Genomic DNA, 25,096 nt, shown 5'->3' with positions numbered 1-25,096 from the left:
GTTTTGATATTTCATGTCCTCTGACATCTCCACAGCCAAGCCGTTTCATTAGGAGAAGATTTCCTGCTTCGAGGGCCGTCCCTTTCCGTCAATAGTTCGACACGGTTAAGCCAAAACATACCCCTGGAAGCCCTGGCGGTGTTATTGTAATCTCTTGCTTCTCGCCCTTTCTTCCAGTAATGGTGGAACAGGGCTTGAACCAAGGGAGGGCAGCGACTTGGGTCATGGGTCATCATGAACCCTCTTATATTCCCACCCAACCATATTCCTCCGGCCTAGATCATGTCTGGACGGGGATATCAAACTCATTGGACTACACCCTGCTTCGGAATCTCGAGGCACCAACATCTCATGATTTCCCAAGCGGCTACTTGGCCTGTGATGGATTTTTTAAATCGCTCGGGCAAGGAAGTTTCCGCTCCGGGTTCAGCCTTATGAAATGGCGGTATGATCAGCGTAGGGAGGCCCAAGCCATTCTCCCGTACCTATACGTGGGGCCGACAGCTTCCGCGCGAGATGTTGAGTTTGTGAAAAGCGCAGGAATTACGTGCCTCCTCGGAATTAGGGGTCCTCTCCCTCACCACGCGCGTGTTGTCAATGCACACAAATGTGCGACCGCCCTAGGCATTGAAACTGACAACATTGTCGTCGCGAATGACCAAGAATTTATTAAAACGCTTCCTGACATCATTCAGAAAATCAACGAGCACATATGCTGCTGCCCAGTCCACCACACGGATGCAGCCACCATGCCCGGAAAGGTCGCCCCAAGCCAGCCGTGGAAGAAGGTTCTGATTTTCTGTGAGACGGGGAACGAGCGTTCAGCAGCTGTCGCTATCGCCTATTTGATGGCCATGCTCAACTACGATGTTCTAACCGCCTTCATCAATGTCCAGGGCAGAAGACTCTGCTGCAATCTTCCCGAATCCATGAAGCACGTGCTCCAGACATTTGAATCCATCCTTGCAGCGAAAAGAGATGTCGTCAAAGCGCAAAACGCAACCAACTGTTCCAACGGAAGTGCGGCCACCATCGCAGGATTATCCAACCCTAAGAAAAGAGCAATTGACGCCATGCAAGGGTTAGAAGATTGTGTAGGTGACGTTCCGGATTCTGAGCTTCTGGCCCGCTTAGACCAAGAGCGCTTCATATCTAGAAGCCCTCAACCTCCTTTCAACGATGTACCCGGCGGCTAATTCCGACACGTGATATGTACCCATTGCGAGCGATATTATACCCGGGAAAAGGCTACCAGAAATCATCTATGTCACTGGTAGGTGTATCTGAAAGAGATTGAGAAGACTACTACACAATGAGGCTTTAACTCTCTTTCTTCCTTTGCTTTTACTACTACGTGGACCACAAATTCGGCGTTGAAAGCGGCGTTTACTCGAGGCAATGCGGATCCTAGTTTTCTTTTTTTTCTTTTATGGAACATGATAAGCGCCAGGCGTTTGGATTTATCCGGTTTTTGTGATTGCGTCGTTTCTTTCTGTTTGTTTCTATTTTATTTAGTTTAACGGTTTTAACCCTGAGAGGATATCACAACGTGCCCTGGGGCCTTGGTATTTCTCTGTCCAGTTACTCAAAAAGAAGAAAAGACTGCAGAAATATTTTCTCATAAAATATTTTTACCTTTTCAAAGCTTCCTATGAGGAATATATTTTCTGATCTCCTTCGTCTCTTCTCTTTATTTCCTTCCCTGCCTGCTCTTCTTGGCCCCCAAGCAGAATTCACTGCGCTTGTCGTTTGTCCATGGCTCTTTTGTGGTATTGCTTTCTCCTGGCTCAGGGAACAACAGCCCAGATGGCTTCTTGGAGCCCTTGGTGGATATTCACTGAGGAGCTCCACATTAATGGTATCCAGATGGCCTATATCACCCCACAACTTCAACTTCAAGATAAACAAATCTCAAACTGTGAAGAACTCAAAGCATCTTCACTGTTTTTGATTTCGCCATCTTCAATCTCATACACTTACTTCTTTATGACCTTGTACAGTTCCTTTAAAATTTTAGAACGGCCATTTGACCAAGTTTACCTTGTATATTCCGCTCCACCCCCATCCCTTTTCGGATGTTTTATACCCACTTCACTTTTTGGCCTAGCAACGAATAACACAACACAACAGCACTCCACCACTCCTTCTAATAGAAGAATACAGAAAGAAAGGAAGAAAAGGAAGAAAGAAACGCGTTAATCTAGCACAAACGTTGTCCCCAACAACCTGTCGTCAGATTATCCGATGGTTAGTTAGTTCTACGACGATAGGGCCACATATCGCTACACGACAATGAATCTCAGGAGTAGGGACGCTATAAAACCACCCAAACGGTATGACGAAGATAAGTGTACCACTCCACCGCCCTTAGCGTGCAGCGAACCTCGTGGCTATAAATCGAATGTTAGACGTCCCGCGTTCCCATCCCCTATCGTTGAGTTCAACCCGGACTTACCTCCTGCAGCATTCCCCACGGTCGATTGCCAGCAGCTACACAAACGCCCTGCACAGGAAACCGCTGGGGGTTCCAGCAACATTACAGAGCCCATGCAGGAACAGGCTGGAACCGGTGGTGTTTTCGGTCGTCAAGATGTGGCTGATCGCCAATATAAGACTACAACCAACCATGAGCAGAAGGTGGGAGGCGATGGAGATGTGTCCATGGTCGATGCCGTTTATGACTTTGGCAACAATGCTCCTGCCGCATTCAATTTTCAGGCTGGCTGGGGCTATGCGAATAATCCGTATCAACTCGGGAATAGTGAGCACAGACTAAGGAGCAGCTTGAACTTACATATAAGCGACGATGAGAACGAAGTTGGAATAGGTGCTCATGAAGCTGCGAAGATGTCAGCTGTGAGTTTATCCTCTTCACTATACTTTCTGTGCAAATGAAAGTTTTTATGGGCATATATGTTCCTGCTAATGTACTGTTGTTATTATTATTAGAGGCCCCTCCTCCAGGTAAAATGGAGCGATATATCCCCAACCCTTCAGACAGAAATCTTCGAGAATCTCCGTTCTATCTATAATTTTCGCCATGCAGCCGAAAGGCTGGGACTTAGCCCTTCAGAACAAGTCAAGATGCTCGCACACTCCACTGCGCGCAAGGAACAAGTCCGGAATGAGAACGCGAGGTTGAAAGAGATGAGAGCGAAACAACTCCGGGCGTTGCTGCGAATGGACAATAGTTACCTAAAGACACAAAAGGTGCCAGGACAGCTGGTATTTCGAACCATCTCAAAGAAATTTCTCGACACGGCTATAGGTTCAGATCCGGACTACTCCATGAGCCAGGCTAGCGATATTCTGATCGCCCGCAAATATTTGAGAAGCCTTGGTTTGGACCCGAAGCTTGCTGGTGAATGGAGTAATAACCTTGTGACGATCACCACTACTGGCCTGGCACATCCTGACGAGGACTTCGAATGGACCGGGGAATTACCAGTGGCTGAGGAAGATACTATCTCTGATCATGGTGGTACAGAACACGAGAGTAGCTGTGATTCAGAAACAGTACCCGATGATAGTTCACAATCCGATTGTTCCCCGAATCCGAAACGGCAGCAGATCCTCGATCCCAGTCTAAATGCTGCTCAGCATATACTTCGTCATCGTCGTCGGGAATCATCTGTTTCTCGGCCTGGCACATCCCGACCCCTCCCCTGTCGAGCTCCCACTGACAGAGTTGGAAGTCCCCAATGGTTACAATCATCTAGGCCACTCCTTGGCACCTTTCCCCAGCCATCACCTCTAGCTCATGAGCCTGTGGTCCGACTTAAAGTTGGAGCGCAAGGCGCTGCTCGCATACAGCAAGATATATTTAGATCAGGAGACCTTATGCAGGGTCCGTCACAACCAAACGTAAACGTTGCCGATGATAACACAGTCAGTGCAAATCAGCTACCTCCAACATGGTCTCGCCAGGCAAGTTTGAGTAAAGACGGGCCCTCCAAAGCCCTAAAGAGAACATTGGCGGGGCCATGGCTATATCAACAAAATTGGGAAGACACCGAGGCTGCTTCTAGAGCTTCGCGGATGTACAGAGATAGCCTTGCGGCAGCCAGAGCTGATGCGCAAGCTGAACTTCGGACAGAATCAGCATGTCATATATCAAACCCGATCTTCCCATACACGAATTTAATGACACCTAGCCCCAGTAATACATACCAGATCGACGGGGCGAGGATGGAACCACTGGCAAGATGGAGAAGTAGTCCAGCGGGGCATGCTGGGAATCCAGAAACAATCCCCACCGTGGGAGCAAATTCTGTTCCGCAGTATATGTCTCTCAGCAATCGTCCAAGGATGGAGAGAGAAGGGCCGGAATATTCACCAATAACACCGCCTTCCATCGAAGCCCAATGCAAGCAGAACGAAAACCAACCACACACAAAGAAGCCGGAGGTATATGCCACACTACCTGCAGACAGCAGTAGAAAGCCGCCACTCTTAACCCCGACCAGTTTTCCTAGCCCAAATAATGCGGAAGTCCCGGGTGATTTAATAGGTACATCCCACTCACTACCTACTAATCCAGAGGAACCATCCGCCAAACAGAACTCCTTACATACAGCACAAAGCTCAGTTTCACCTGTCCCAGAACTGGAGATGACAGAGGCGAATCGCGAAGACACGGGTATGGAAATAGATAGTGTGCAGGAAAAGCACGCTTCATCGTCAACCGAGACACCTGCTCCCTCGACCCCAGACGTGAACACTGCGCTCTTTGGCCCCAAAGGAAAACTTTTAAACCCACTCAACTCGGGAACGACGGAAAAGCTACCAAAACGAAAAACTAGGAGAAGTGGGAATGGGTGGACGAAGAGGAAGCAGAGGCCTTCCAGCAAACCTATGGAATCATTGGCAGCGCCATCGACTGAAATAGCGCAAGAGTCTACAAAGAAGGCTACTGAGAGCAGTAATGCGGTTGGGGTGGAGGCAACCAACAGTGGGAGAAGGAGGAGTACAAGAGTCATTAAAAAGGCGGCAAGAAATAGCCACTGACTTTTAATGTTTTTGTTTGTTAGGTGTGTGATGCAATGGGATGAATAGGCGAAGCTTGGGAAGCTGGCCAATCTTTTTTCTTTCCTTTTTTTCTTTCCTTTGTTCTTCCCCCCCCCCAAGTTTCCCTTGTTGGTGCAAGGTGAACAATGTGTTGGACTTGGATGCACACTGCCCGTTGGGTGGGCTTCCGGATTTTCCCCTCTTTTCTATTTCCTCTCCCAACTTTTCTTTCTTGTTTTGTTTCTCTCTGGTTAGGATTTTTGATTTCCCGTTTTGTTTCAGTTTCAAGTGCTTAGATCCTTTAGCTAGTAGCAGCGTCATCTACTATCAGATAAAGGAATCCTTCGTTTAAAGAATGAATGAATGAACGAATTAATGAATCACAATGATTCGAAAGAATGTGCCTCCATAAGAATGTACACTGGTAAGTTGCGAACAACCTTCGCCGTAATTTCGCTTCTTTTGCTTCAACTGCTGTAGGTTCCTGTCGAAGACTTATCTATCATGGAGGATGCCTGCTTCTAAAATGCTTGCGGCTAAACGAGAGTGGAAGGAGAAATGGGAGACCAGAGGAATCAAACCAAGCTCCTTGTAGCATTACCCCTCTCTCTACCAGGATCTGCGTGGTGCTACCCAGACACCTATGGATACAGCCGTCATATATGCGCGGTTTTGGTAGGGACACTCGCCTTGTTTGTGAAACTACGATCGTAGGTTCTCAGCTTCGGGTGTGTTAAGAGAAAGGGGACTTGCGCTTGGAGACAGCAGTCAGGATGTATTCTAAATCGACTTCGAAATTTTGATTTACCCAAAAATTTCCCCTCCCTTTCGAGTTGAGAGAAAGGGTATGGAACTCTTTCTAGAGTTCATGGTAGGGAAGTCTCCGTTCGTCAGAATCACCGATATAAAGCCACTCGTGTGGGTCAAGGCGCCAAATGGAACCCATGGGCACGACGGGAAGTTCTTCCAGAGTATGAAAAAGCAGCCAACATCCGCCTGAGCTTGAAATATATCTCTTCGTCCCCTCGTGTTGGATGCGTTCTTGTACGAATAATCACACTGTTCCTGCACATACCACCCCGCGAAGTTAACGAGTATTAGCTGGAAAATGGCAAACCGGCAAGATCTTAGGAATTTCCATGATGATTTTCACAAAGATACAGAAAAAGAAGTTGGGAAGTCCCGACCCATCAGCAATGTGGGCAAGAATATTGATGGTTCTCCAAGAAGTCAAGAATGGGGAATATAGAATGCAGCCATAGACTATCGCAATTACAGGCTATGTCCAACTCATAAAGGATGCTCGACAATGGATCTCGTATACCTTTTGCATTGTAGTTCAAAGCGAGAGCGCAGTGTGTACCCAGACAAGGTCAAGTTGCACACTGGGACTGCGGTAGGTAGGGCTGATTTTGCCTGCATCCCACGAAAAAAGAATGGCTTGGGTAGGCAAATCTCCTTTCCCCTGCCATGTAAATTAGGAGGAAAACAACACGCTAACAGGGCATCCCTTTGGTCCCCACAACACCATCTGGAGTACAGTTATCCGAAAGCAAGCGAATTGCGATTGTATATGGGACGGCCTAGCTTTCTAGAAAGATTTTGCCTCCCCTGAAGCTAGAATTGCCGCCCGCCATCTGGCTGTCACATTTGCTCTGTCTAGCAGTGTAATACCACTCGACCTCTTTCAACTGTGCTGGTCGGTGGGTGTATCTGAGTACGGTGGTTCCAAGCATAAGACCCGCCTCAATGTACTGATAAAGTGTAGCGCGGGCAAGTGCCAGTGCAGAAATGCGTCTCTCTTTTCAGCTAAACCAGCTCAAGTAGCCCCAGATTGGAGCTTGAGGAGAGGGAGAGGTTAAGTTGAGGCTTTAATATCACCAACCCTAACCGGGGATAGTGTACGGATTACTTACTACACAATCAATGAGCGCAGTTGCGGCAACCTATAGTGAAAATCGCAACTGATGCTATAAGTACGGATGTAAAACTTGAAAGATGTTGTCGACCAAAGTCCAAAGTCGTATCCAGGTGGTCTCCACGCGTGTCTTGGCGCTGACGTAATAGTGCAGTAGTTCCACGCGAGTTTTTCGCGCCGTTGACCTTAACACGCGTAAAGTGGGCCCCAACTGAACTGAGCAGGCTGAAGAACAAACGCCGGGAGAGAACAGGAAGGGCGGGAGCATGCCTTGGTCAGTCCAGCTTGCATATCAACAGAGTGAGGTTGGTTGCATTCTGTGAAGAGCCTTCCATGCAATGTATGTAAGTGTTTCTTTCTCTACTTCCTTATCCTAAGAGCATCGCTCTCTGTTTGCCCTTACCCGTGTTCGGTTATCAATATCAACCGCAGCCACAATAAGTACTTTGCTTGGAAGTATGAACATAGCGTCCACTACTCCCGTCTTAGAATGGGAATTGCAGTTCAGGGATTGAAGATTTAAAATAATTGCTCAATATAACAGTCATGCTAACTGTTGTGCGTCCTTAGAAAAAACTCTGCGCAGCCCCCTTCAATTACTTTTAACGCCAATATCACTTCGACAAGCGGATGTCTGTGGACTGGCTACGTTGCCGCCTATGTCTGATAGTTCGATTGATTCATTAGAAAAATTTCCCGGAGCATCCACACAACTATCGTCTCCCCTCGCTTTCCATACTAATATGGGAGACATGTCCGGGATGGAAGTAGATTCCGCTCAAGGGCATGCAGCCTGGAACAAAAATGTTGAGGAGGACGATGAGGAGGGCATGGACGTCAAAGCTAAAGCTTTGACCAATCTGCTCAAGACAAGCTCTGTAAGTTCCATTCCCCCCCTTTCCTTTGTGGTTGTTGGTACCCACTATTTGGAGGCCAGTTTAAAAGACCGGCGCTAATCACGTACGTTCATTAGGTATTCGTGGCGATTATGGCAGATAAAATGAAGGACCAGCAAAGGAAACAGCAAGAAGAAGCCAAGCGGAAACTGGCAAAACAAGCTGCAGCGACAACGAAGGACAAGGCTCCTACTACAACAACCGAGAAGAGAGCCACTCGAGGCAGCGGCAAACCATCCCAGATGGAGCAGACATCGGTCCATGATTTGAAGAATGGTAACGTAGCAAAGGGGCCAAAAGAAACAAAGTTGCCGACGAGAAGTCGTCCTACTAAAAGCACTGCTGGAAATACCATCTCGAGTTACTTTAAGAAAGCCGATGTACAAATCCCAGACGATAATCCTACGGTCCAAGAGGCATTGGAAGAAGCTGCACAAGAATATGAAGCGAAACCGACCGCAATAGGCGAGCAGAAGTTAGTTGCTACGCAGCAGCCTGCACCGGTAACCGGTGGCCAAATGAGGGAATACCAGCTTGAGGGCCTGGAGTGGTTGAAATCCCTATGGATGAATGGTCTTTGTGGGATCCTTGCAGATGAGATGGGTCTCGGAAAGACAATCCAGGCTATATCTTTGATTGCATTTTTCAAGGAGCACAATGTTTCTGGCCCATTCTTGATCTCCGCTCCGCTTAGCACAGTAAGCAATTGGGTTGCTGAGTTTGCGCACTGGACACCCAGTATTGAGACAGTACTTTATCATGGTACTAAAGATGAACGCGCCGAGATTCGAGAGCGGCGGATGAAATTGCAGGACCAGAAAAAGCCGGATTTTCCTGTTATATGCACCTCCTATGAGATTTGCATGAACGATCGGAAATTTTTGGCGAAGTATCAGTGGAAATACATCATTGTTGTAAGTTTACATCAATCATGGCCCTTAGTAGATGTATCACGCTGACAGAATGGTTCGCAGGACGAGGGACATCGATTGAAGAATTTAAACTGTCGACTGATAAAGGAACTTCTGACCTATAATTCTGCAAACCGTCTCCTCATCACAGGAACACCTCTGCAAAACAACATTGCTGAATTATGGTCTTTGCTTCATTTCCTCCTTCCCGAAGTGTTCAACGATCTAGGTAGCTTTGAGAGCTGGTTCGACTTCTCTTCCGTTCTGGATAACAAAGGTCAAAAAACTGTGATCGAGCGGCGCAAACGTAACCTCGTGTCTACCATGCACGCAATTTTGAAACCATTCTTGCTCCGACGAGTGAAGACAGATGTTGAAACATCTTTACCAAAAAAACGGGAATATGTGTTGTACGCACCGCTAACTCCCGAGCAGAAGGATCTCTATCTTGAAATTATGAATGGTTCGAGCAGGGCATACCTGGAAGAAAAAGCAGTTGAGAGGATCAATGCCAGAAATGGAATTCCAAAGACGTCAAGACCTGAATGTCTAAAGCGCAAACCTTCCAGTAGTGGGTCTTCCACTCCAAACAAAAGCCTGAAATCCAGCCGTGAATCCACACCCGGAAGTACTTTGGGTTCTGGACGCCGTAGAAGGGGTCGTCTGAGCTATAAGGAGGTCAGCGATCGAGAATTTAACGCCAAGTTGCGGCGACTAGAACAGGGAATCGAATCAGAGCCCGAGGAATCGGAGCTGAGTGAGTGTGAATTGGAGAAGATTGAAAAAACCAAAACGGCTCAACTTGCCAGTAAGTATTATCTTTCCGTCTTGCATACGTACTATCAGATGCAGTTCCACCCCAGGTCTGATCTTTCTTCTTAATATCTACAGAAAAGGAAATTGCTTCGAAAAAGCTCCAAAACCCCGTCATGCAGGCTAGATTAGCCTGCAACTCTCCACATAACTTCTACTGGCCCTGGGATGATGACCCATCTCACATTGACGAGTCCCTCATAACCTCGTCAGGCAAGATGCTTCTCCTCGACCGGCTGATCCCCTGCCTAATGTCCAAGGGCCACAAAATCCTCATATTCTCCCAGTTCAAAACCCAACTCGACCTCCTGCAGGACTACGCGACATACCTTCGCGGGTGGAACTGCTGTCGTATCGATGGCGCAGTCAGCCAAGTTGATCGCCAAGCGCAAATCCAAGCCTTCAACACAAACCAGGACTATAGGATTTTCCTCCTAAGCACCCGCGCCGGCGGGCAGGGCATCAACCTGACAGCCGCGGATACGGTTATCCTCTTCGACTCGGACTGGAATCCGCAGCAGGATCTACAAGCGCAAGACCGCGCGCACCGCATTGGCCAGACAAAGCCGGTGATTGTCTATCGACTTGCAACGAGGGGTACCGTCGAGCAGACCCTGCTCGAAAAGGCAGATTCAAAGCGTAGGTTGGAGAAACTAGTTATTCAAAAGGGGAAGTTCAAAAGCCTGCTAGAGCCTGGCTCTGCAGCTGCGTCGTCTGAGGCGGAAGAGCTTCGGAAAGTCCTCGGAGATGCTGAGTTTGAAGTCCTGGATGTTGGAAGTGGTGAAGGGGAAACGCCAGAATCGGTCCTCTCGCAGCGGGACCTGGATATACTGACTGATCGCAGTGATGAGGCGTATGAAAGGGCTGAGAAGGGGTTGGATAAGGGAGGTGATAGCTTCTTTGCTGTGGAGCCGAAGAAAGAGATGGAAGGTATGATGGCTGAGATTACTAGTAGGTGACTAGCGAGGGGGGAGGGAGGATCGAATTGCGTCAACTTGATACCATTTATCCTTTACTTTTCGGAGGGACTGCTGCTGCTGCTCAGGGGTATGCCATACCACTTTTGTTTAAAGCTTCTGTAGTCATGAAGCATTCTCATATAAATCAATAATTCCCAAAGTCCCTAGTGATGGCTTGGCCATCCTGGTAGCCAGCTCTATTGCCATACACATCTATCTGCAACGGAGCGTACACGCAAGTAAACAACGCTGGAGGAGCAAAGATCAAATCAAAAATCCAAAAGCCTATATATAGGATATGTTCCAGGCAGTTCCAAATTCCATTCCCGCTAAGCAAAAAAGATGCATATAAAAAAGAACTCGCAAATGGACCCGACACTTAAATAGGGTAAAACAAACGGGCTGGGATAGACGCCGCATAGTAAGTATTACAGATAGAAAAGGGGTGAGAAAGGCCTTCAAGTCAACAAATCAAAGAGGAAAAAAAATGTATCTCTTCATATCCACGCAGGTCTCAACATCACACACCACACCACGTCACCGACTCCGCTTCTCCTCCCGAATCTGGTCCTTCAACTCAGCCAACGTCTCATTCCTCCTTGCCAAATGCGCCCTCAACCCTTCCACCTGATCACCAACCGTCTTCACGTCCTCTCTCAACCTCTCCAGACTTTCCCCTTCCTTAACTCTACCAGTACCCTCTCTAAGCTCCCGCAACTCTCTCTCCTTATACTCCAACAACTGCAACGCCTCCTTCTTGATAAGCGTCCAATTAGGCCCGCCATTAACAGCGCCACTCCCCCTCTTCCTCGACTCCAAAGCGCTATTAGCAGTCTCTAGCTTATTTTCCAACTCCGCCAGCTCGCGCCGCAGCCTCACCTTCTCCCACTCCTCATCTTGTATCGTGCTGCTGAAATCAGTCCCCTGCGGACGATACGTAGTCCGCCCGCCAACGCCTAGGCGGCTCAGATATGCGTCGCCGAATTTAGCCTTGCGGCCGGTGCTGGTATCTATGTCAGTATCAGTGCCCCATCGCTGCGCGGGGCGTACGTTGTCGAGTTGATAGTCGATTTTGTTGGATTCGAAGGAGGCGCGGAGGGAAGCGGGGACAGTGCGTGGGATGCGGTAGCCCTCGTGTCTGTTGTTGAGGATGTGGAGAAAGGCGAGTGTGGCATCTTTGGAGATTGTGGAGGAGGCGGAAGGGTTAACGAGATTCCAGGCGGAGCGGATGTCGGTGTCGGGTACGGCGAGGGAGTCATAGAGGGGTTGAAGGGACTCGACTGGAGTTGGAATGTTAGGGATTTTATTAGCAGGAAGTAGAGCAGATAGATAGGTTATACTTACATGTTACCTCCCCGCGATGGTTCTTGTTCGCAGAATATATCTCCTCGTATTTGGATTTGTCGCCTGGGCTCATGTACCAGTCAAACCCGTCCTTGAGGCCAGGGGTATCGTCCTCCTCCTCCACCCGCTCGAATTGCGGTTGCCTTCCCGTGAGGGCGCGCGAAGCTTGGACTAGATGTGCCTTCGACTCTGGAATCAACCAGTCTGGTAATGAATGTGGCACATCGGCGTATTCCTAGAGCCATCAAAGAAGAAACGAAGCAAAGTCTCAAATTAGCAAGAACCATTCATGTATACCTGGATTCTGCGTGAAATAATGCGCATCCACCCAGTACTGCATCCTATGGTATACGCCCCCGCAGTCCCCGTGTGAGATTCGGTTTCATACCCCATTGACAAGATCAAAAATAAGCCTCATAGCGACGCAAAACTCCTCAAAGTCCAGCTCACCATCTCCGTCCACATCCGCCAAATCCCACACCTTCTCCAGTTGCTCATCTCGTAATCGGCTGTTTCTTAGGACTGTAGCGGCTTGCGCGTTGTTCAGATGTGGCTGGCCATTGGAGAGGGAAGAGAAGATCTCCCAGTATCGCTCGACTTCCCACTGCTCTATTCTCTTTTCGGACATGCTGTATAGCAATGGATGAGCATGTAGCAGGGGATAAGATGGTACTGGGAATGGGGTTGGGGTTGGGTTGAAAGTTCATATAGTTCTAGTCAATGCAGGTGGTGGTGGTGGTTAGAGCGACGTGTGGCAGGCGGCTATCGGAGAAAATAATTTCCCGGTGATGGCATCCGGATGAACCCCCTGAGTTGCAAGGGGCAAGCACCAGGCGCAATGATAAATATTCAAAAGAATTTGGGTCTGATGATATATACAGGTTAAGTGCATGAGTGGGTTTTGGTATTTAAACAATTCCCAGTCATCCACTAGTTTTATGTTTTCCACACTGAATTCAAATTTAAATGGCTGGTATAAGCTCGACGATACATATTAAGACGGCGGTTGGTTTGTAGAAACGGAAAGACAAAGTCCGTAAGTATAGTAGCGACATAATGGTAAGTGATTAATGCTCCGTGTCATATGAGTGAGGTGAGATCATGAATTCCCTCTCGTGGATGCTCGAACATAGGCGCTTCGTGGATAGCACAACCCAAAGCAAGAAAAAGGAGACATATCCATGACTGAAACAAACTAGATGTAGGAGTCTAGACCCCCTGGGATGGAGATGGCTAGCGCATTTATCAAGCATAAAATGAAGAAATTTGGAAAACCCACACCTCACTTCCAAGAAAAAAAACCAAATATCTTCTATGCAAACCATACCACATGAAACCCCTGGAACCCAATCAATATCATCGCTCTAATTTTTAATATACAAGTAAAGTCAAGGAGAATTGTCGAAAAGAGTGAAAAAAATATTGTAGTAAAATCGCAATCCGTGGAGCGTGTAAACACGGCTATGAGCTTCAAAGCTCCGCCTGTTAAAATGATTCTGTCCCGATTTCGGTTGTCAGGCAGAGCTGGCATGCTGGCCCGCACAAAATCGACATAGTCAGAGCGAACAAACCACCGGAGCCAGGCCGCCCATAGTTCCAATTGAATCACGCCTTTTTCTTCTCCTGAAGAATATATCTTACTTGACCTACGGCTCGCTCTACCTCCGCGACGAGCTCGTGAGGCCCCAAGATTTGCGCCAGCTGCTTGCCATCCGATTCTTTTAATAAGATCACTTCGGCTGTGTCCGGGTCTTTGGGATTTGTTTCGGAAGAAACAGTTTTGTTGATTATCGGTCGTTTCGCGTAAAATGTTTCTAAAGCCGGGAGGGACCTCGGCTTTATCAGGTTGTTATCAAGTAGAAAACACAGGTGTTTTGAGCCGCTCAATGCTGGTTTTCGTGTGGTCAGTATCTAAGCTTTGTTCAAAACAGGGATATTACAGGCCCAACTTACCTCTCCAATGCGACCATCCGCGGTATACGAAGTAGAAAAATGGGATATTAGGAATGCTGGAACGTAGGAGGAAAGAAAAGAAAACATTCCAAAGTTAGCGGGAGTATCGTGCAGCATTGCACAAGGAACTAGCGAATCCTAGGTGGAATTCTCACAGAGGTATGAGAGCGATAGGAGCTGTCAATGGCGCAATGCATATGCTCCACAACATCCGACTTCGGTGTAAACTTTGTCTCTCGGTAGCCAACTGTCTCAGCAAGTCCAGTACCTTGCCCTGCTGGATCACATTCTTGGGGTACACGAGCGAAATCTGGGTATGGGTCTGCAGCTCTTCAGTTTGTCTCCTCGTGCTCAATGGCGGCACACTCTTCAGACCCCATTCTTCGTATGGTATGCGCTGGAGCACACGGTTTCCGTAGGTGACCAGGCTTTTTTTCCAGCCCTTATCCGCCTCCTCCCACTTCGCCCAGGTATCCGATGCTTTTTGGGTGATACGGTCAATCCGGCTCAACTCCTTTGCGGTTCGTGTGTCGATTCTTTTGCAGTAAAGGAGAGATCGTCCCGTGGAAATCGGGACGAGGTACAGCCGCATCGCAAAGCCACGGAGGTGGGAGGGGTTGGGTTCCGGATGTTAATGGGATGAGAGAAAAAGAACGAAGCTAGTTTATTTCTGCGCGGCTGCGGGTCACCTTTTGAAGAAGCATTTTTCAGCTGTATTGCCCAACAGCCTAGCGTAGAATATTTTTGTTGAGCTGGAGCTGGAGCTGTGCAGTCAAAAATGTTTTTGATGGAGGCGCAGTCGAGACGTCGTCATGTCAGGATTTCCAGCAGGAATTCTTTCGCCTGGCTTCTGAGCTAGCCGCGAGTCTTGGCGTCTTCATTGGCGCGACGAGGACGACAACCCTCTGAAACTGCGAGGCTGAGCGCCAAACATTATTGTCACTCTTCAATTCATCTCCTTCATACTATCCACTGCCCGACGCTTGTTTCCTTATTCGTCCATATTTTTTTTGCCATTTTTTTTACGTTTCCTCTTAACTTGCCACCCGAGAACCTCCCCCAGGTGAACGTCAAAAGGGAATTGATTCATTTCCCTCGCCGCCGTCATTGCGGCCAAAATCATGGGAGGCAGCAATCGGCACCCCCATTGATTGTCACCCGCCTTCAACCACAGCCACGCTCTGGATACAGAAGCTCTAGCTCAAGGCTATGGCAATTTATGGAGACACTCATCTGCGCCCCCAGCCTCCAGATGCGCAGAGTGGAGTGTCACCCCGAAGGAAATCGGAGTTGTCCCTGGTAGACCATCCCCTTGTCAGACAGAAGTCGGGCACGTCGGTTGCGCGATCAAGCGTAAATGGTGATGAGGTGCGCTCCGGATTTCGATGCTCACACGACAAGGGTTCCATTCGACCAACTAGTAGAGCTCCGTCGAAGGGAGCAAGCATCGGGACTCAATCTAATAACCCGCTCCCTTCTGCCAGAACAATACCAGGTATAGACCCTGTCCAACCAACCCCCGAACTTCCATCTCCTCCCGCCTGATTCTAACGTTTAAAAAAATTCTAAATAGCGTGGGTACGTGTCCATGATGAGACCACCGGCCTCCCGCCGCCGTCCCATTCGGTTCCCCCAGAACCCTCAGGTGCGCGAATCGCCCAACACCACTACGCCCCGCACGAGAAACAGCGGGATTCTTATACTAGCTATGACTCCTCCGGAGCAGCTCCGCGAGAATCAAGATGGAAAACATTTGCCAAAACCAGTGCATACCCACGGTCGTCTACAGATCTAGAGCAGAAGCTTGTTGACCACGACTGGTTACAAAGGAATCTGGGGGACTATTCGACTCCTTGGCAGGGCCATAACACTAACGAAAAGGACTTGGAAAGTGGCGGCCAACCCAGTTTGGATTTCAGACAGCGGAAAGTGAAGTTTTTCAGCAAAATCCAGTCCAAGTTACTACGAAGCCCTATTGTCCCGCTCTTGATCCGCCTCACGGTTTTTATCTTTTCGGTCGTCGCCCTAGCTCTAGGCGGTTCTATCCGTTACTATGCTACGAAATATAATCACTCTCAAGGCCCCTCCTCAGATATGGCTATCATTGTAGATTCGATAGCACTGGTCTATCTGGTTTATATCACGTATGACGAATACACTGGGAAACCTTTAGGGCTCCGGCCTGCCAAGGCTAAGCTGCGACTACTATTCCTCGACCTAATATTTATCGTCTTTGCGTCAGCCAATCTTAGTCTGGCGTTTGAAAGTTTGTCGGATATTCAGAGCGCGTGTCGAGCTGGGGAGGTAGATGGAATATTTGACCCCAGAAACGGACTTCTCTGTGACCGGCAGAAAACCCTGGCTTCTGTATTGTTGGTTGTACTCATTGCATGGCTTACGACCTTCGCTATTAGTGTTCTAAGGTTCGTGCAGAAGTTTTCATTTTTCCTTTCGCATTACCGTCCGTTCATTTAAATGTCGTTGTTAGACGAACCATACTAACTGCAATCTGCAGGGTTGTGGAGCGAGTCACTGGAAAATAAATCTTTTCCTATTTCAAATATCCTTTTCCTTTCCTGACCATCATTTGCTATACTTTTGTTTTTTTATTTCTTCCTAATTCCATCTTTGACCCTGCATATTTTTATTTGCTTTTCCCATACTTGGGCTGTATATGCATCCCTGCGTGTCTCGTTGATCTCCTTGTTCTGGTTCACTCTTTCTTGTTCAGATCCTTTTTATATTACGTTTATTTTGGCTTATTTCATCTTTTTCACTTCTTCATTTGTCATTCAATTTCAAGTTTCACCTTCTCACATTTTTCCCTTTTTGGCCGGATCCGGGATGGCGAAAAATGATGAGTGCAACAAAGGGTCTTTTTCTTTCTTCCCCAAGTGTATTTCTTTTGTCCTGTATATACAACAAACATTGCATGCGTTCTCAGGCATGGATTTCATTATTGTTTTCCCTTATTCTAAATTACTTAGTTTAATAATTAAAAATACCCCGTTCAACCCTCTTCACATATCAAGCACAGGCCCACGATCGCCATACAGAGGATCCCTCTCAAACCAACTCACTTTCCTAATCTCTGCAGACTTGTCCCCCTCCTCTTCACTCCCATAGCACATGTCCCACTCTTTACCTCTTGGATACGCGCCAATCATCTTAAACCCACCCTCGATATCCTCCAGTAACCTATGAGCCAGTCCAGCGGGGACAACGATGACATCTCCGATTGCAACAACGGCCTCGAAACGCTCTGGATTGTCCTCATGGCCGAAACATAGCTTTGCTTTGCCGGAGACGATGCTTAGGACTTCGTGGGTTGTGGTGTGGAAGTGGCTGTAAGGGTACATGGAATAGATCCATTGGGGCTCAACAACGCCGATTTTTGTCAGATGTTGGCTGGTTTCAAACGCTGTGGCGGTGGGTTTGAAGGCGCCGTGGTAGATGGAAAGGGGTTTATGCTGGATGGAGGTGTTGGGGTTGTGGCGCCAGGGAGGGATTTGTTGGCGGGTTACCTGGAGGGAGGATAGGGGTGTTAAATTGGTTGTCATTTTCAGTAAAAGGGGTGAGTGAGGTGAAGGTGTAATGGTTTAGGTATATATAAGGCTCCAAGCAATAATAGTTGCTAAAATAGGGTGATAGGATATCAATTTGTGCATTGTATTCTCGTCAACACCTGTATCGAGCAGGGTGCTGCCTTTTACTTTACTCATGATATAGCATTTAAGGGAATTCTTGCTTCCCGTCGTCTGTCATTAAATTAAACGTCATCCCAAGGCGGCCAATAATCCCGTCCCTTATCCCTTATCGATAAGAGACCAAAGATGACCGCTAGTCTTGACCAGGCGTAGTTGTCCAACTTCCGCCTGCTTACCTCAGCACCCTTCCCCGGGCTGCTTCCAACTCGCCGCCAGTTCTGCCTGGCAAAACACGGCCTTTCTCCTCGTTTCTGCACCTTCGACACATCCCTACTCTGCTTTTCTCTCTTTGTCCTGTCAGCTTCATAGCCCGTTTTTGATCTTTGATTTGGGAGCCTTTCCTTCAATCGGTAGCTCGTTTTATTTTATTATTCTTTTTTTTTTTTTTTTTTTTGGTTTGCAAGAAGCTCAAGCGCTCGTTTCAAACTACTGGTGATAGCACATCCAAAATACCTCCCTTGACCGGCTCGTCTCTTACCCCTCCGCCCTTCACCCACTGGGCTTGGACACCTATCTACCTTCCCTCTCCTCTTACGAACAGGTTGGCCTTTGTGACCGTGACGCTGCGAAACCCCCTAACCCCCCCCTCCGTCGATGAGGTTAACCCACCTCAAACTCCCAGGCCGTCGTTCTCGCAGTCCAGTATCACCACATCCCAAGAGTGCAGCCATGCCTCCTTCAGGAATTCAGACTCCCCACAAGGATGATATTGACGAAACGTGAGTTTTTTTTGCGCCACCGTTTATGAATTTACACACGGGCTATTTCAAGCAAGGATTCAGGAACATCAGAGCTAACCTGAGGGCAGATGGGCGTATCTGGAAAAGGGTGTCGAGCGGGTTATGACCCAGTTGGAGGGTGGGATTGACATGCTTACGGTTAGTGTTTATTAACCCTTCCTGGGATTAGTTCAAGAAGTAAATGCTAACTAGATATGCTATTTCTCTTTAGTATATGGGCGTTTACACGTCAGTAACACTCGTGCCTGTTTTCAATAATCAAGACTATCCTAGCAGACTAACGACGTCAATAGGGCCGTTCACAACTTCTGCACCTCCCAAAAAGCCATTTCAACCCCTAGCAGTCCAGCGTCACATGGTGGCCATCGTGGAGGTGAGTTGTGATTTGGTTTGTACCGCGAATTTAAATGAGTATTTCTAACCTGTATAATGTGTAGCCCACCTTCTTGGAGAGGAACTATATAATCTCCTCGGCATATATCTCTCCCGTCATCTCAATGACGTTTACGAATCCTCCCTAAGCCATTCTGATGAATCTCTGTTGGCATTTTACATCCGCGAGTGGACTCGTTACACCACAGCAGCACAATATATCAATCATCTTTTCAAATACCTTAACCGTCATTGGGTAAAACGAGAAGTTGATGAGGGGAAGAAAGATATTTACGACGTCTACACCCTCCATCTGGTAAAATGGAAGGAAGATTTCTTCAAGAAGGTGCAAAAGAGCGTCATGGATGCCGTACTGAAGCTCGTGGAGAAGCAACGGAATGGCGAAACCATTGAACAGTCCCAAATTAAAAGTATCGTCGACTCATTCGTCTCCCTCGGTCTCGATGAGAATGATAGTACAAAGTCCACGCTGGTGGTATACCAGTTCTACTTCGAGAAGCCTTTCATAGAGGCTACCAGAGTCTACTATGAAAACGAGTCAAAGCGGTTTGTAGCTGAAAACAGCGTGGTGGAGTACATGAAAAAGGCGGAAGCTCGCCTCGAAGAAGAACGGGCCCGGGTTGACCTCTACCTTCACCCCGACATCACCAAAAATTTAACGGAAACATGCTTGGATGTCCTGGTGACTGCTCATTCCCCGCTACTGCGGGATGAATTCCAAGCTCTTCTAGATACCGAACGTCAAGATGATCTTGCCCGTATGTATCGATTGCTTTCTCGAATTAAGGACGGTTTAGACCCGTTACGTAACAAATTTGAGACCCACGTTCGGAAAGCTGGGCTTGCGGCTGTCGAAAAAGTGGCGCCTAATGGAGATGCGGTCGAGCCCAAGGTCTACATTGATGCCCTGTTACAGGTTCATACCAAGTACCAATCTATGGTAAACATTGCCTTTGCGGGAGAGTCGGAGTTTGTCCGCTCGCTGGATAATGCTTGTCGAGAATTTGTCAACCGTAATACAATTTGCAGCACAAGTTCGACGAAGTCTCCTGAACTGCTTGCTCGGTACACTGATTCCCTTCTGAAGAAGGGAGTTAAATCTCCAGAAGAGTCGGAATTGGAAGAGATGCTTGTTCAGATCATGACTGTCTTCAAGTATATTGAAGACAAGGACGTTTTCCAGAAGTTCTATTCTAGAATGCTGGCCAAACGCCTCGTGCATGTCAGCTCCGTTTCTGATGATGCGGAAACCAGCATGATTAGCAAACTGAAAGAGGCCTGTGGCTTCGAATATACGAATAAACTCCAGCGAATGTTCCAGGACATCCAAATCTCGAAGGATCTCAACGCCAGCTACCGGGATTGGCAAGAGAAGGTCCTGGATGACGAGGACAGGAAGAAGCTAGTGGACCCCCATTTCCAGATCCTCGGAACGGGATTCTGGCCCCTTACCGCTCCGACAACCCAATTCATCCCCCCCCAGGAAATCGTCAAGACAACAGAGCGATTTAAGAACTTCTACTTTGACAAACACAACGGTCGCAAACTTACATGGCTATGGAATCTATGCAAGGGCGAGATCCGTGCGAACTACATCAAAAACACAAAAGTACCATATACATTCCAGGTATCGACCTACCAGATGGGAATCCTCCTCCTGTTTAACGAAAGCGACACGCTGAGCTTCTCCGATATCGAAAAGGGGACAGCACTCGCGCCGGAGGCTCTCGAACCTAACCTTGGTATCCTCGTCAAAGCTAAAGTTGTGATCCCTTCACCCGAGAACGGCAAACCATGTCCTGGAACCTCCTATTCTCTAAACTACAATTTCAAAGCAAAGAAGATTAAAGTCAACCTTAACATCTCCGTCAAGTCGGAACAAAAGCATGAGACGGATGACACGCATAAGACTATTGATGAGGATAGGAAACTTCTCCTCCAGGTACGTTTCTTTTCTCTTTTTTCCCCGGACTTTCATCTATCTACATATAAAATTAGGTGCTAACTGTATATTAGTCGGCCATTGTCCGTATCATGAAATCCCGTAAAAAGATGAAACACGTCCAACTCGTGCAGGAGGTGATCCAACAAGTGAAAGCCCGCTTCCCGCCCAAGGTACCGGATATCAAAAAGAATATCGAAGCGCTGATGGAGAAGGAGTATATTGAGCGGCTGGATGGGGACGATTTGGCGTATATTGCTTAAATGCCTTGTTCTCTTCTCTTTTTCCCTTTCTAATCATATTCGACGAGCAGCAGCAGCAACAAATGAAGCGGGCGAAGGATAAGGGGCGGCAGGGAAGTGAAAGGTAGAAATAGACAGAAGTTATGTATCCATACGGCGAAGGTGAGGGGATATATTTGGGAAGAGGCGGATGAAACGATACCAAAGCGCCGGACGGAGAAGAAAGAGAAGGAAAATAAGGAGAGAAGGGGTTAGGAAGGCATCAATTTGCGAGAGTAATAAATTGCAAAAAAAAAAAAAAAAAAAAAAAAAAAAAAAAAAACGCGAAGAAGACAGCCAACCACATCAACAATAACACCAACTCAACAGTACTAATTTTCTTTGCTGATTCGGATCTCTCTACTCTGTACTTCAAACCAAATGAATGTCTGTCGAGTTCTTTATCTGCAGAGTCAGTCTGTTGTATACAATGTGAGCAGACATTGACTTAGCTCATTTGATATGCTTAGTATCTGTTTGCCGTTTTCATCTAATTCTTCAAGTATGAAAAGAAGTCTTCTATTGTAATATATGTGATTCAAAGGCTTCTTATATATAAGATAAAATAATTAGTGGAGTCACTAGGTGTAACGTGGCGGAACCGAAGCAGTAGCTAAACAGCAGCGTCACGTAGGTAGTATCTAGTGAGAAGCTGTATGAGTAGAGTAGGCTTGACTAGACTGGCCGGTGGGACTCCCATACATTTCTTGGTGTGAGTCCCACCAGGACTGAGCATCAAAAAATTCTGAAAATGGATCATTTTTTTTCAGAAATGGTGTGAAAAATGACCAGATTTAATTCAAGAATAGTGAAATGGGAGTAATTTCTCAGAATAAACAGTGAAAGATGATCATTTTTCAAAAATGTAAGAAATCCCGCTCCTCGCGGATCCTTTACCCCTATTCCTATCTCTCACATAACCAATAGAGTTAGCAGCCCTTGGGCTACACACAAGTTCAGCAGTCAAATAAAAGATCAACAGAGATAATCAAGCAAAGTGCTTGCTGTGAAAAGCCTGCAGAGTCAGCAGTCAAATGAAAAGTCAACAGAGTCAAATAATCAGAGTGAAGTCATCACAGAATCACTGAATGAGGCGATTTGAAGCTGAATAATAGCTTGTGTATGCAATGATAGCATGTAGTGAAAGAATATAGCAATGATTAGAGTGGAAGGCAATCCGACAAAGTTTTTAACACTACTCTGTAAACTATTTACAATAATAAAAGCTTTTAAATTAATTGAGATAACATCTGATAGAAAAACTAATTCAAAGAATATGTAAATATTTTCATATAGTCAAACTGCTCTGAAAAAACTTAGAAATAGTCACAGGATCACCCCACCTTTATTTTTCTACGCCTGTTTTATCTATTCCATGATTCTACTCTACTTGCATGTTCTCTTGCAGCTCTCCCCCGGAGAAGACTTCTATTAGTCACCTGCACCTTCTACTTGATATGACTTCACAGATCTACGTTGCTAAGCCGTGGCATTGATCTTCATGTGCTGGGTTCCACCTTGAAGCGGGACTGGCTCTCTCTCTTGACAGGGGACGGCTCTTGAGACTGCTGGATCCATTTTCAGCTGAAGGCTAACGCGTTCAGATCACCCAGCTCTAGAGATTGGATGGAATAACTCTGCTGAGGTGAAGAGACAGTGTTCGGTTTTTCAACTTACAGGAGATAATAAAAGACTGCTGGGTTCTTGCTCCAGAGTGTGTATTATAGAATGTCTCACTTTCACTGGCATCAGCAAGAAGCTGCATTTTCTAAAGAGTTTAAAGATGATCTATGCATGGTGGAAGAACAGGCAGAGAATAGCATGATAGAGAAACTAAAATACCAGAAGAATATCAGCCCTATAACAACCAGCATATAAGATTTCATTTCTTCACGCAAGCAAGAGTCATAGAGATGATTGGAGCTGTACCAGGTCTGGCAGGGATAATGTAGAAGTACAAACTGATGCTCACCTTGGACAAAATGAGGATGTATGCGCGATGAATTGACGCTGGCCAGATTATTAGAGCCAGCAGCGAAACAGAGGAGGAGTAAAAAAGTAAAGCAACTTAAAGAGATTAAAATGATAGAAGAGCACAACACAGCAGTAGACTGTGACACATACCAGTGAGAGACAGAAAGAAGAGAAGAACAAATACCACCGCCTCCTATGTTCTACACCCAATTTAAAGTCCCGCCGTAGCACCACCCGCTTCAACCTCAGACTGCTCACTAGTATCCACCGCGGTGGTCGTTTTGATGGGAGAGGGATCGAGGGACGTAAGAAACGAATTTTCTTGCTCGTCTGAGGAGCTTTCAGAGTGAGGCTCTACGGGTCCTTGCTGAAAGTCGTTGGAACCAAGCCAATCCGTCACACTGGGAGCTGCCTCTCCAACTAGCATGTCGTCATCGTAGCCTTGGTACTCAACAGCCGCCGACATAGATAACACACGGTTCAATGCCCACTGCATTTCTAGTAGTTCTCGACTAGGGAGCGGCAGTCGTTTAGGATCAGTAGTTTCGAAGACGACTTTGTGACCCGAAGTTATGGACTGGCCATCGATATGGATAGGGACAGTCTGAACGCCATCCCTATAAGAAGAATTCTGTAAACCTCTGCTCGACAGGGTTGGAGTATCAAGAGGAATGGAATCTAGCGGTCCATGGTTGTATCTCGGCAGCCAATGGATCTCAGCCTCCAGCTTGGTTTTATCGTCGTTGTAGTTTAGCGGACGAATCGCGAAATGGCCATCTCCCCACAAGGTATGCATAGTATTGTTCATACATATCAAGTTAAAGCAGGCGTCAAATGGTTTCAGCGGGTTTTCGGGATCACGGAATATCAACGACCGCCAGGAGTTGATCTTGTCTTGGGTCCAGAAGGCCTGGAGCACGTTCCAGAAGTGGGAAATTCGACGTGTATTTGAAGACTCGATAAGGCAGTTGGGATAGATATGTGCCACTTGGTAGGGGGCTGCTTTCGTAAACACACATCTTTCTCTGTCGCGCTCTTCAGCAAGTGCTCTTGGTCCTCCTGCACGTTCCAGTCTCTTCCTTGGACGCCCTCCATCACTAGATCCCGAGTCCGATACTTGCGATTTTTGGTCATCTGCGGGGCTCTGGCGCCATGCGAGAGCGAGTCTGAAGCATTGGTCGGCAAATGCGGCGACAAAATATGGGGCTTTTTGTGCATTCGCAACGAGCCATCTCAACCTCTCGAGATCGCAGACATGGGCACAGGCCCAGAATGCGGGTAAAACTGGCTCATTATTCAGCGCCTTAGCTAGTTCACCGACTAAGCCCTTTCGTTCCTCAGATGGCCCGTCTAAATGTTCGTTGGTCGACATCCTGGAAATTACGAAAAGCGAACGATTTAGCAAGGATAGTGAGTGAGGCCGCAAGTACAGCTTAAATTCTTAGCACTAATCAAAACTTTTGAGAGAATTCTCCGTATTCTAATGATATTAATTAAAGCTACCTAGATCAAATAGATTACAAAAAAATTATATTAAAACACATCAATCCAGCTGAGCTCTCATATTATCCAGGAGTTTTCGTGTATTTAATACACTAATGTACACGCTAAAGTTACGCTAATTGTTGCACTAAATACGCCCCAGAACGCCATGCTTATAAGGAGCTAAATTGTATAAGGAAGGTCATTACTGCGAAAGGCGGTCCCTCTCGCCCCCCCCTATTAGCTTTATCAAAAGAACGACCAAAGAACAAATTTATTAAAAAGGGGAGGGAATAAAAACAGACAAAGAAACCAATATGCACCCCCCCCCCAACAACTACCACGACACCCTCATCATGGGCGCCGGCTTCAGCGGCACCTACCAACTCCACTCCCTCCTCACCAACCATCCCAACAAGCGCAGCAGCACCACCACCACCAACCCCCCACAGCCCACCTAATCGAAGAAGCCCCTGGAAGGGGAAGGGGAAGGGTCCATCGGCGGCACCGGGTTCTGGAACCGCTACCCAGGCGCCCTCTCCGACACCGAAAGCGTCGTCTACCGCTACTCGTGGGCCAGGGCCGATCGGCGCAGCTACCCCTGGCACCGCCGGTATCTGACGCAGCCGGACGTACTCGCGTATCTGCCGCATGTGGTGCGCAGGCATTGGTTGCGGCATATGTCGCCGAATGTGCGGGATGGAGGATGCTGGAGCGGGAGTGTGGAGGGTTATGGCTGTGAGGGTGCGGAGGGGATGTGGAGGGGATTTGGAGGG

The 25,096-nt window shown here is 47.4% G+C and overlaps 9 protein-coding genes across 9 annotated transcripts; 5 read left to right on the top strand and 4 right to left on the bottom strand.

Moving 5' to 3' along the window:
* Nucleotides 1–179: 179 nt before the first annotated feature.
* Nucleotides 180–1,196, top strand: BDCG_02114 (FMI2 protein; the record flags this gene model as incomplete). The annotated part of the gene is made up of 1 exon (XM_045417669.1): nucleotides 180–1,196. The coding sequence occupies one exon, from the start codon at nucleotides 180–182 to the stop codon at nucleotides 1,194–1,196; it is 1,017 nt and encodes a 338-aa protein (XP_045274415.1).
* Nucleotides 1,197–2,292: 1,096 nt separating this feature from the next.
* On the top strand, nucleotides 2,293–5,007 carry BDCG_02113 (uncharacterized protein; the record flags this gene model as incomplete). The annotated part of the gene is made up of 2 exons (XM_045417668.1): nucleotides 2,293–2,856; nucleotides 2,950–5,007. The coding sequence occupies 2 exons, from the start codon at nucleotides 2,293–2,295 to the stop codon at nucleotides 5,005–5,007; spliced, it is 2,622 nt and encodes an 873-aa protein (XP_045274414.1).
* Nucleotides 5,008–7,092: 2,085 nt separating this feature from the next.
* Nucleotides 7,093–12,729, top strand: BDCG_02112 (SNF2 family helicase/ATPase PasG). The gene is made up of 5 exons (XM_045417667.1): nucleotides 7,093–7,269; nucleotides 7,496–7,803; nucleotides 7,899–8,735; nucleotides 8,796–9,540; nucleotides 9,624–12,729. The coding sequence occupies exons 2-5, from the start codon at nucleotides 7,585–7,587 to the stop codon at nucleotides 10,502–10,504; spliced, it is 2,682 nt and encodes an 893-aa protein (XP_045274413.1). The 5' UTR covers nucleotides 7,093–7,269; nucleotides 7,496–7,584; the 3' UTR covers nucleotides 10,505–12,729.
* On the bottom strand, nucleotides 11,042–12,476 carry BDCG_02111 (actin cytoskeleton-regulatory complex protein END3; the record flags this gene model as incomplete). The annotated part of the gene is made up of 3 exons (XM_045417666.1): nucleotides 11,042–11,784; nucleotides 11,849–12,083; nucleotides 12,237–12,476. 3 exons carry the CDS (start codon nucleotides 12,474–12,476, stop codon nucleotides 11,042–11,044), a joined length of 1,218 nt encoding a protein of 405 aa, XP_045274412.1.
* A 724-nt stretch (nucleotides 12,730–13,453) lies between the features above and the next one.
* On the bottom strand, nucleotides 13,454–14,393 carry BDCG_02110 (uncharacterized protein; the record flags this gene model as incomplete). Its single annotated transcript, XM_045417665.1, has 3 exons — nucleotides 13,454–13,737; nucleotides 13,802–13,857; nucleotides 13,957–14,393. 3 exons carry the CDS (start codon nucleotides 14,391–14,393, stop codon nucleotides 13,454–13,456), a joined length of 777 nt encoding a protein of 258 aa, XP_045274411.1.
* BDCG_02109 (uncharacterized protein) lies at nucleotides 14,044–17,603 on the top strand. The gene is made up of 3 exons (XM_045417664.1): nucleotides 14,044–15,296; nucleotides 15,375–16,224; nucleotides 16,317–17,603. Exons 1-3 carry the CDS (start codon nucleotides 15,011–15,013, stop codon nucleotides 16,342–16,344), a joined length of 1,164 nt encoding a protein of 387 aa, XP_045274410.1. The 5' UTR covers nucleotides 14,044–15,010; the 3' UTR covers nucleotides 16,345–17,603.
* BDCG_02108 (cupin domain-containing protein) lies at nucleotides 16,503–17,603 on the bottom strand. The gene has a single exon (XM_045417663.1). The coding sequence runs from the start codon at nucleotides 17,359–17,361 to the stop codon at nucleotides 16,822–16,824; it is 540 nt and encodes a 179-aa protein (XP_045274409.1). The 5' UTR covers nucleotides 17,362–17,603; the 3' UTR covers nucleotides 16,503–16,821.
* Nucleotides 17,604–17,707: 104 nt separating this feature from the next.
* Nucleotides 17,708–21,516, top strand: BDCG_02107 (Cullin 1). Its single transcript, XM_045417662.1, has 6 exons — nucleotides 17,708–18,227; nucleotides 18,317–18,386; nucleotides 18,460–18,476; nucleotides 18,542–18,621; nucleotides 18,686–20,583; nucleotides 20,658–21,516. Exons 1-6 carry the CDS (start codon nucleotides 18,103–18,105, stop codon nucleotides 20,844–20,846), a joined length of 2,379 nt encoding a protein of 792 aa, XP_045274408.1. The 5' UTR covers nucleotides 17,708–18,102; the 3' UTR covers nucleotides 20,847–21,516.
* A 1,533-nt stretch (nucleotides 21,517–23,049) lies between these two features.
* Nucleotides 23,050–24,210, bottom strand: BDCG_02106 (uncharacterized protein; the record flags this gene model as incomplete). Its single annotated transcript, XM_045417661.1, has 1 exon — nucleotides 23,050–24,210. One exon carries the CDS (start codon nucleotides 24,208–24,210, stop codon nucleotides 23,050–23,052), a length of 1,161 nt encoding a protein of 386 aa, XP_045274407.1.
* Nucleotides 24,211–25,096: the final 886 nt, after the last annotated feature.

The sequence above is a fragment of the Blastomyces dermatitidis genome (assembly GCF_000003525.1).
Source record: "Blastomyces dermatitidis ER-3 genomic scaffold supercont1.2, whole genome shotgun sequence".
Taxonomy (NCBI): domain Eukaryota; kingdom Fungi; phylum Ascomycota; class Eurotiomycetes; order Onygenales; family Ajellomycetaceae; genus Blastomyces; species Blastomyces dermatitidis.
The sequence above is the reverse complement of the archived record's forward strand: the minus strand, read 5'-3'. Positions and strand labels throughout refer to the sequence as shown.

What these genes read in the sequence shown, in the direction of transcription:
- BDCG_02112 (XM_045417667.1), top strand. Translation starts at nt 7,585, where the DNA reads ATGTCTGATAGTTCGATTGATTCATTAGAAAAATTTCCCGGAGCATCC. An exon ending in ATCTGCTCAAGACAAGCTCT is followed by an intron (nt 7,804 to 7,898) that starts GTAAGTTCCATT and finishes TACGTTCATTAG; the next exon opens with GTATTCGTGGCGATTATGGC. An exon ending in AGTGGAAATACATCATTGTT is followed by an intron (nt 8,736 to 8,795) that starts GTAAGTTTACAT and finishes AATGGTTCGCAG; the next exon opens with GACGAGGGACATCGATTGAA.
- BDCG_02109 (XM_045417664.1), top strand. Translation starts at nt 15,011, where the DNA reads ATGGCAATTTATGGAGACACTCATCTGCGCCCCCAGCCTCCAGATGCG. An exon ending in TTCTGCCAGAACAATACCAG is followed by an intron (nt 15,297 to 15,374) that starts GTATAGACCCTG and finishes AATTCTAAATAG; the next exon opens with CGTGGGTACGTGTCCATGAT. An exon ending in TTCGCTATTAGTGTTCTAAG is followed by an intron (nt 16,225 to 16,316) that starts GTTCGTGCAGAA and finishes TGCAATCTGCAG; the next exon opens with GGTTGTGGAGCGAGTCACTG.
- BDCG_02108 (XM_045417663.1), bottom strand. Translation starts at nt 17,361, where the DNA reads ATGACAACCAATTTAACACCCCTATCCTCCCTCCAGGTAACCCGCCAA.
- BDCG_02107 (XM_045417662.1), top strand. Translation starts at nt 18,103, where the DNA reads ATGAGGTTAACCCACCTCAAACTCCCAGGCCGTCGTTCTCGCAGTCCA. An exon ending in ACATGGTGGCCATCGTGGAG is followed by an intron (nt 18,622 to 18,685) that starts GTGAGTTGTGAT and finishes TATAATGTGTAG; the next exon opens with CCCACCTTCTTGGAGAGGAA. An exon ending in ATAGGAAACTTCTCCTCCAG is followed by an intron (nt 20,584 to 20,657) that starts GTACGTTTCTTT and finishes ACTGTATATTAG; the next exon opens with TCGGCCATTGTCCGTATCAT.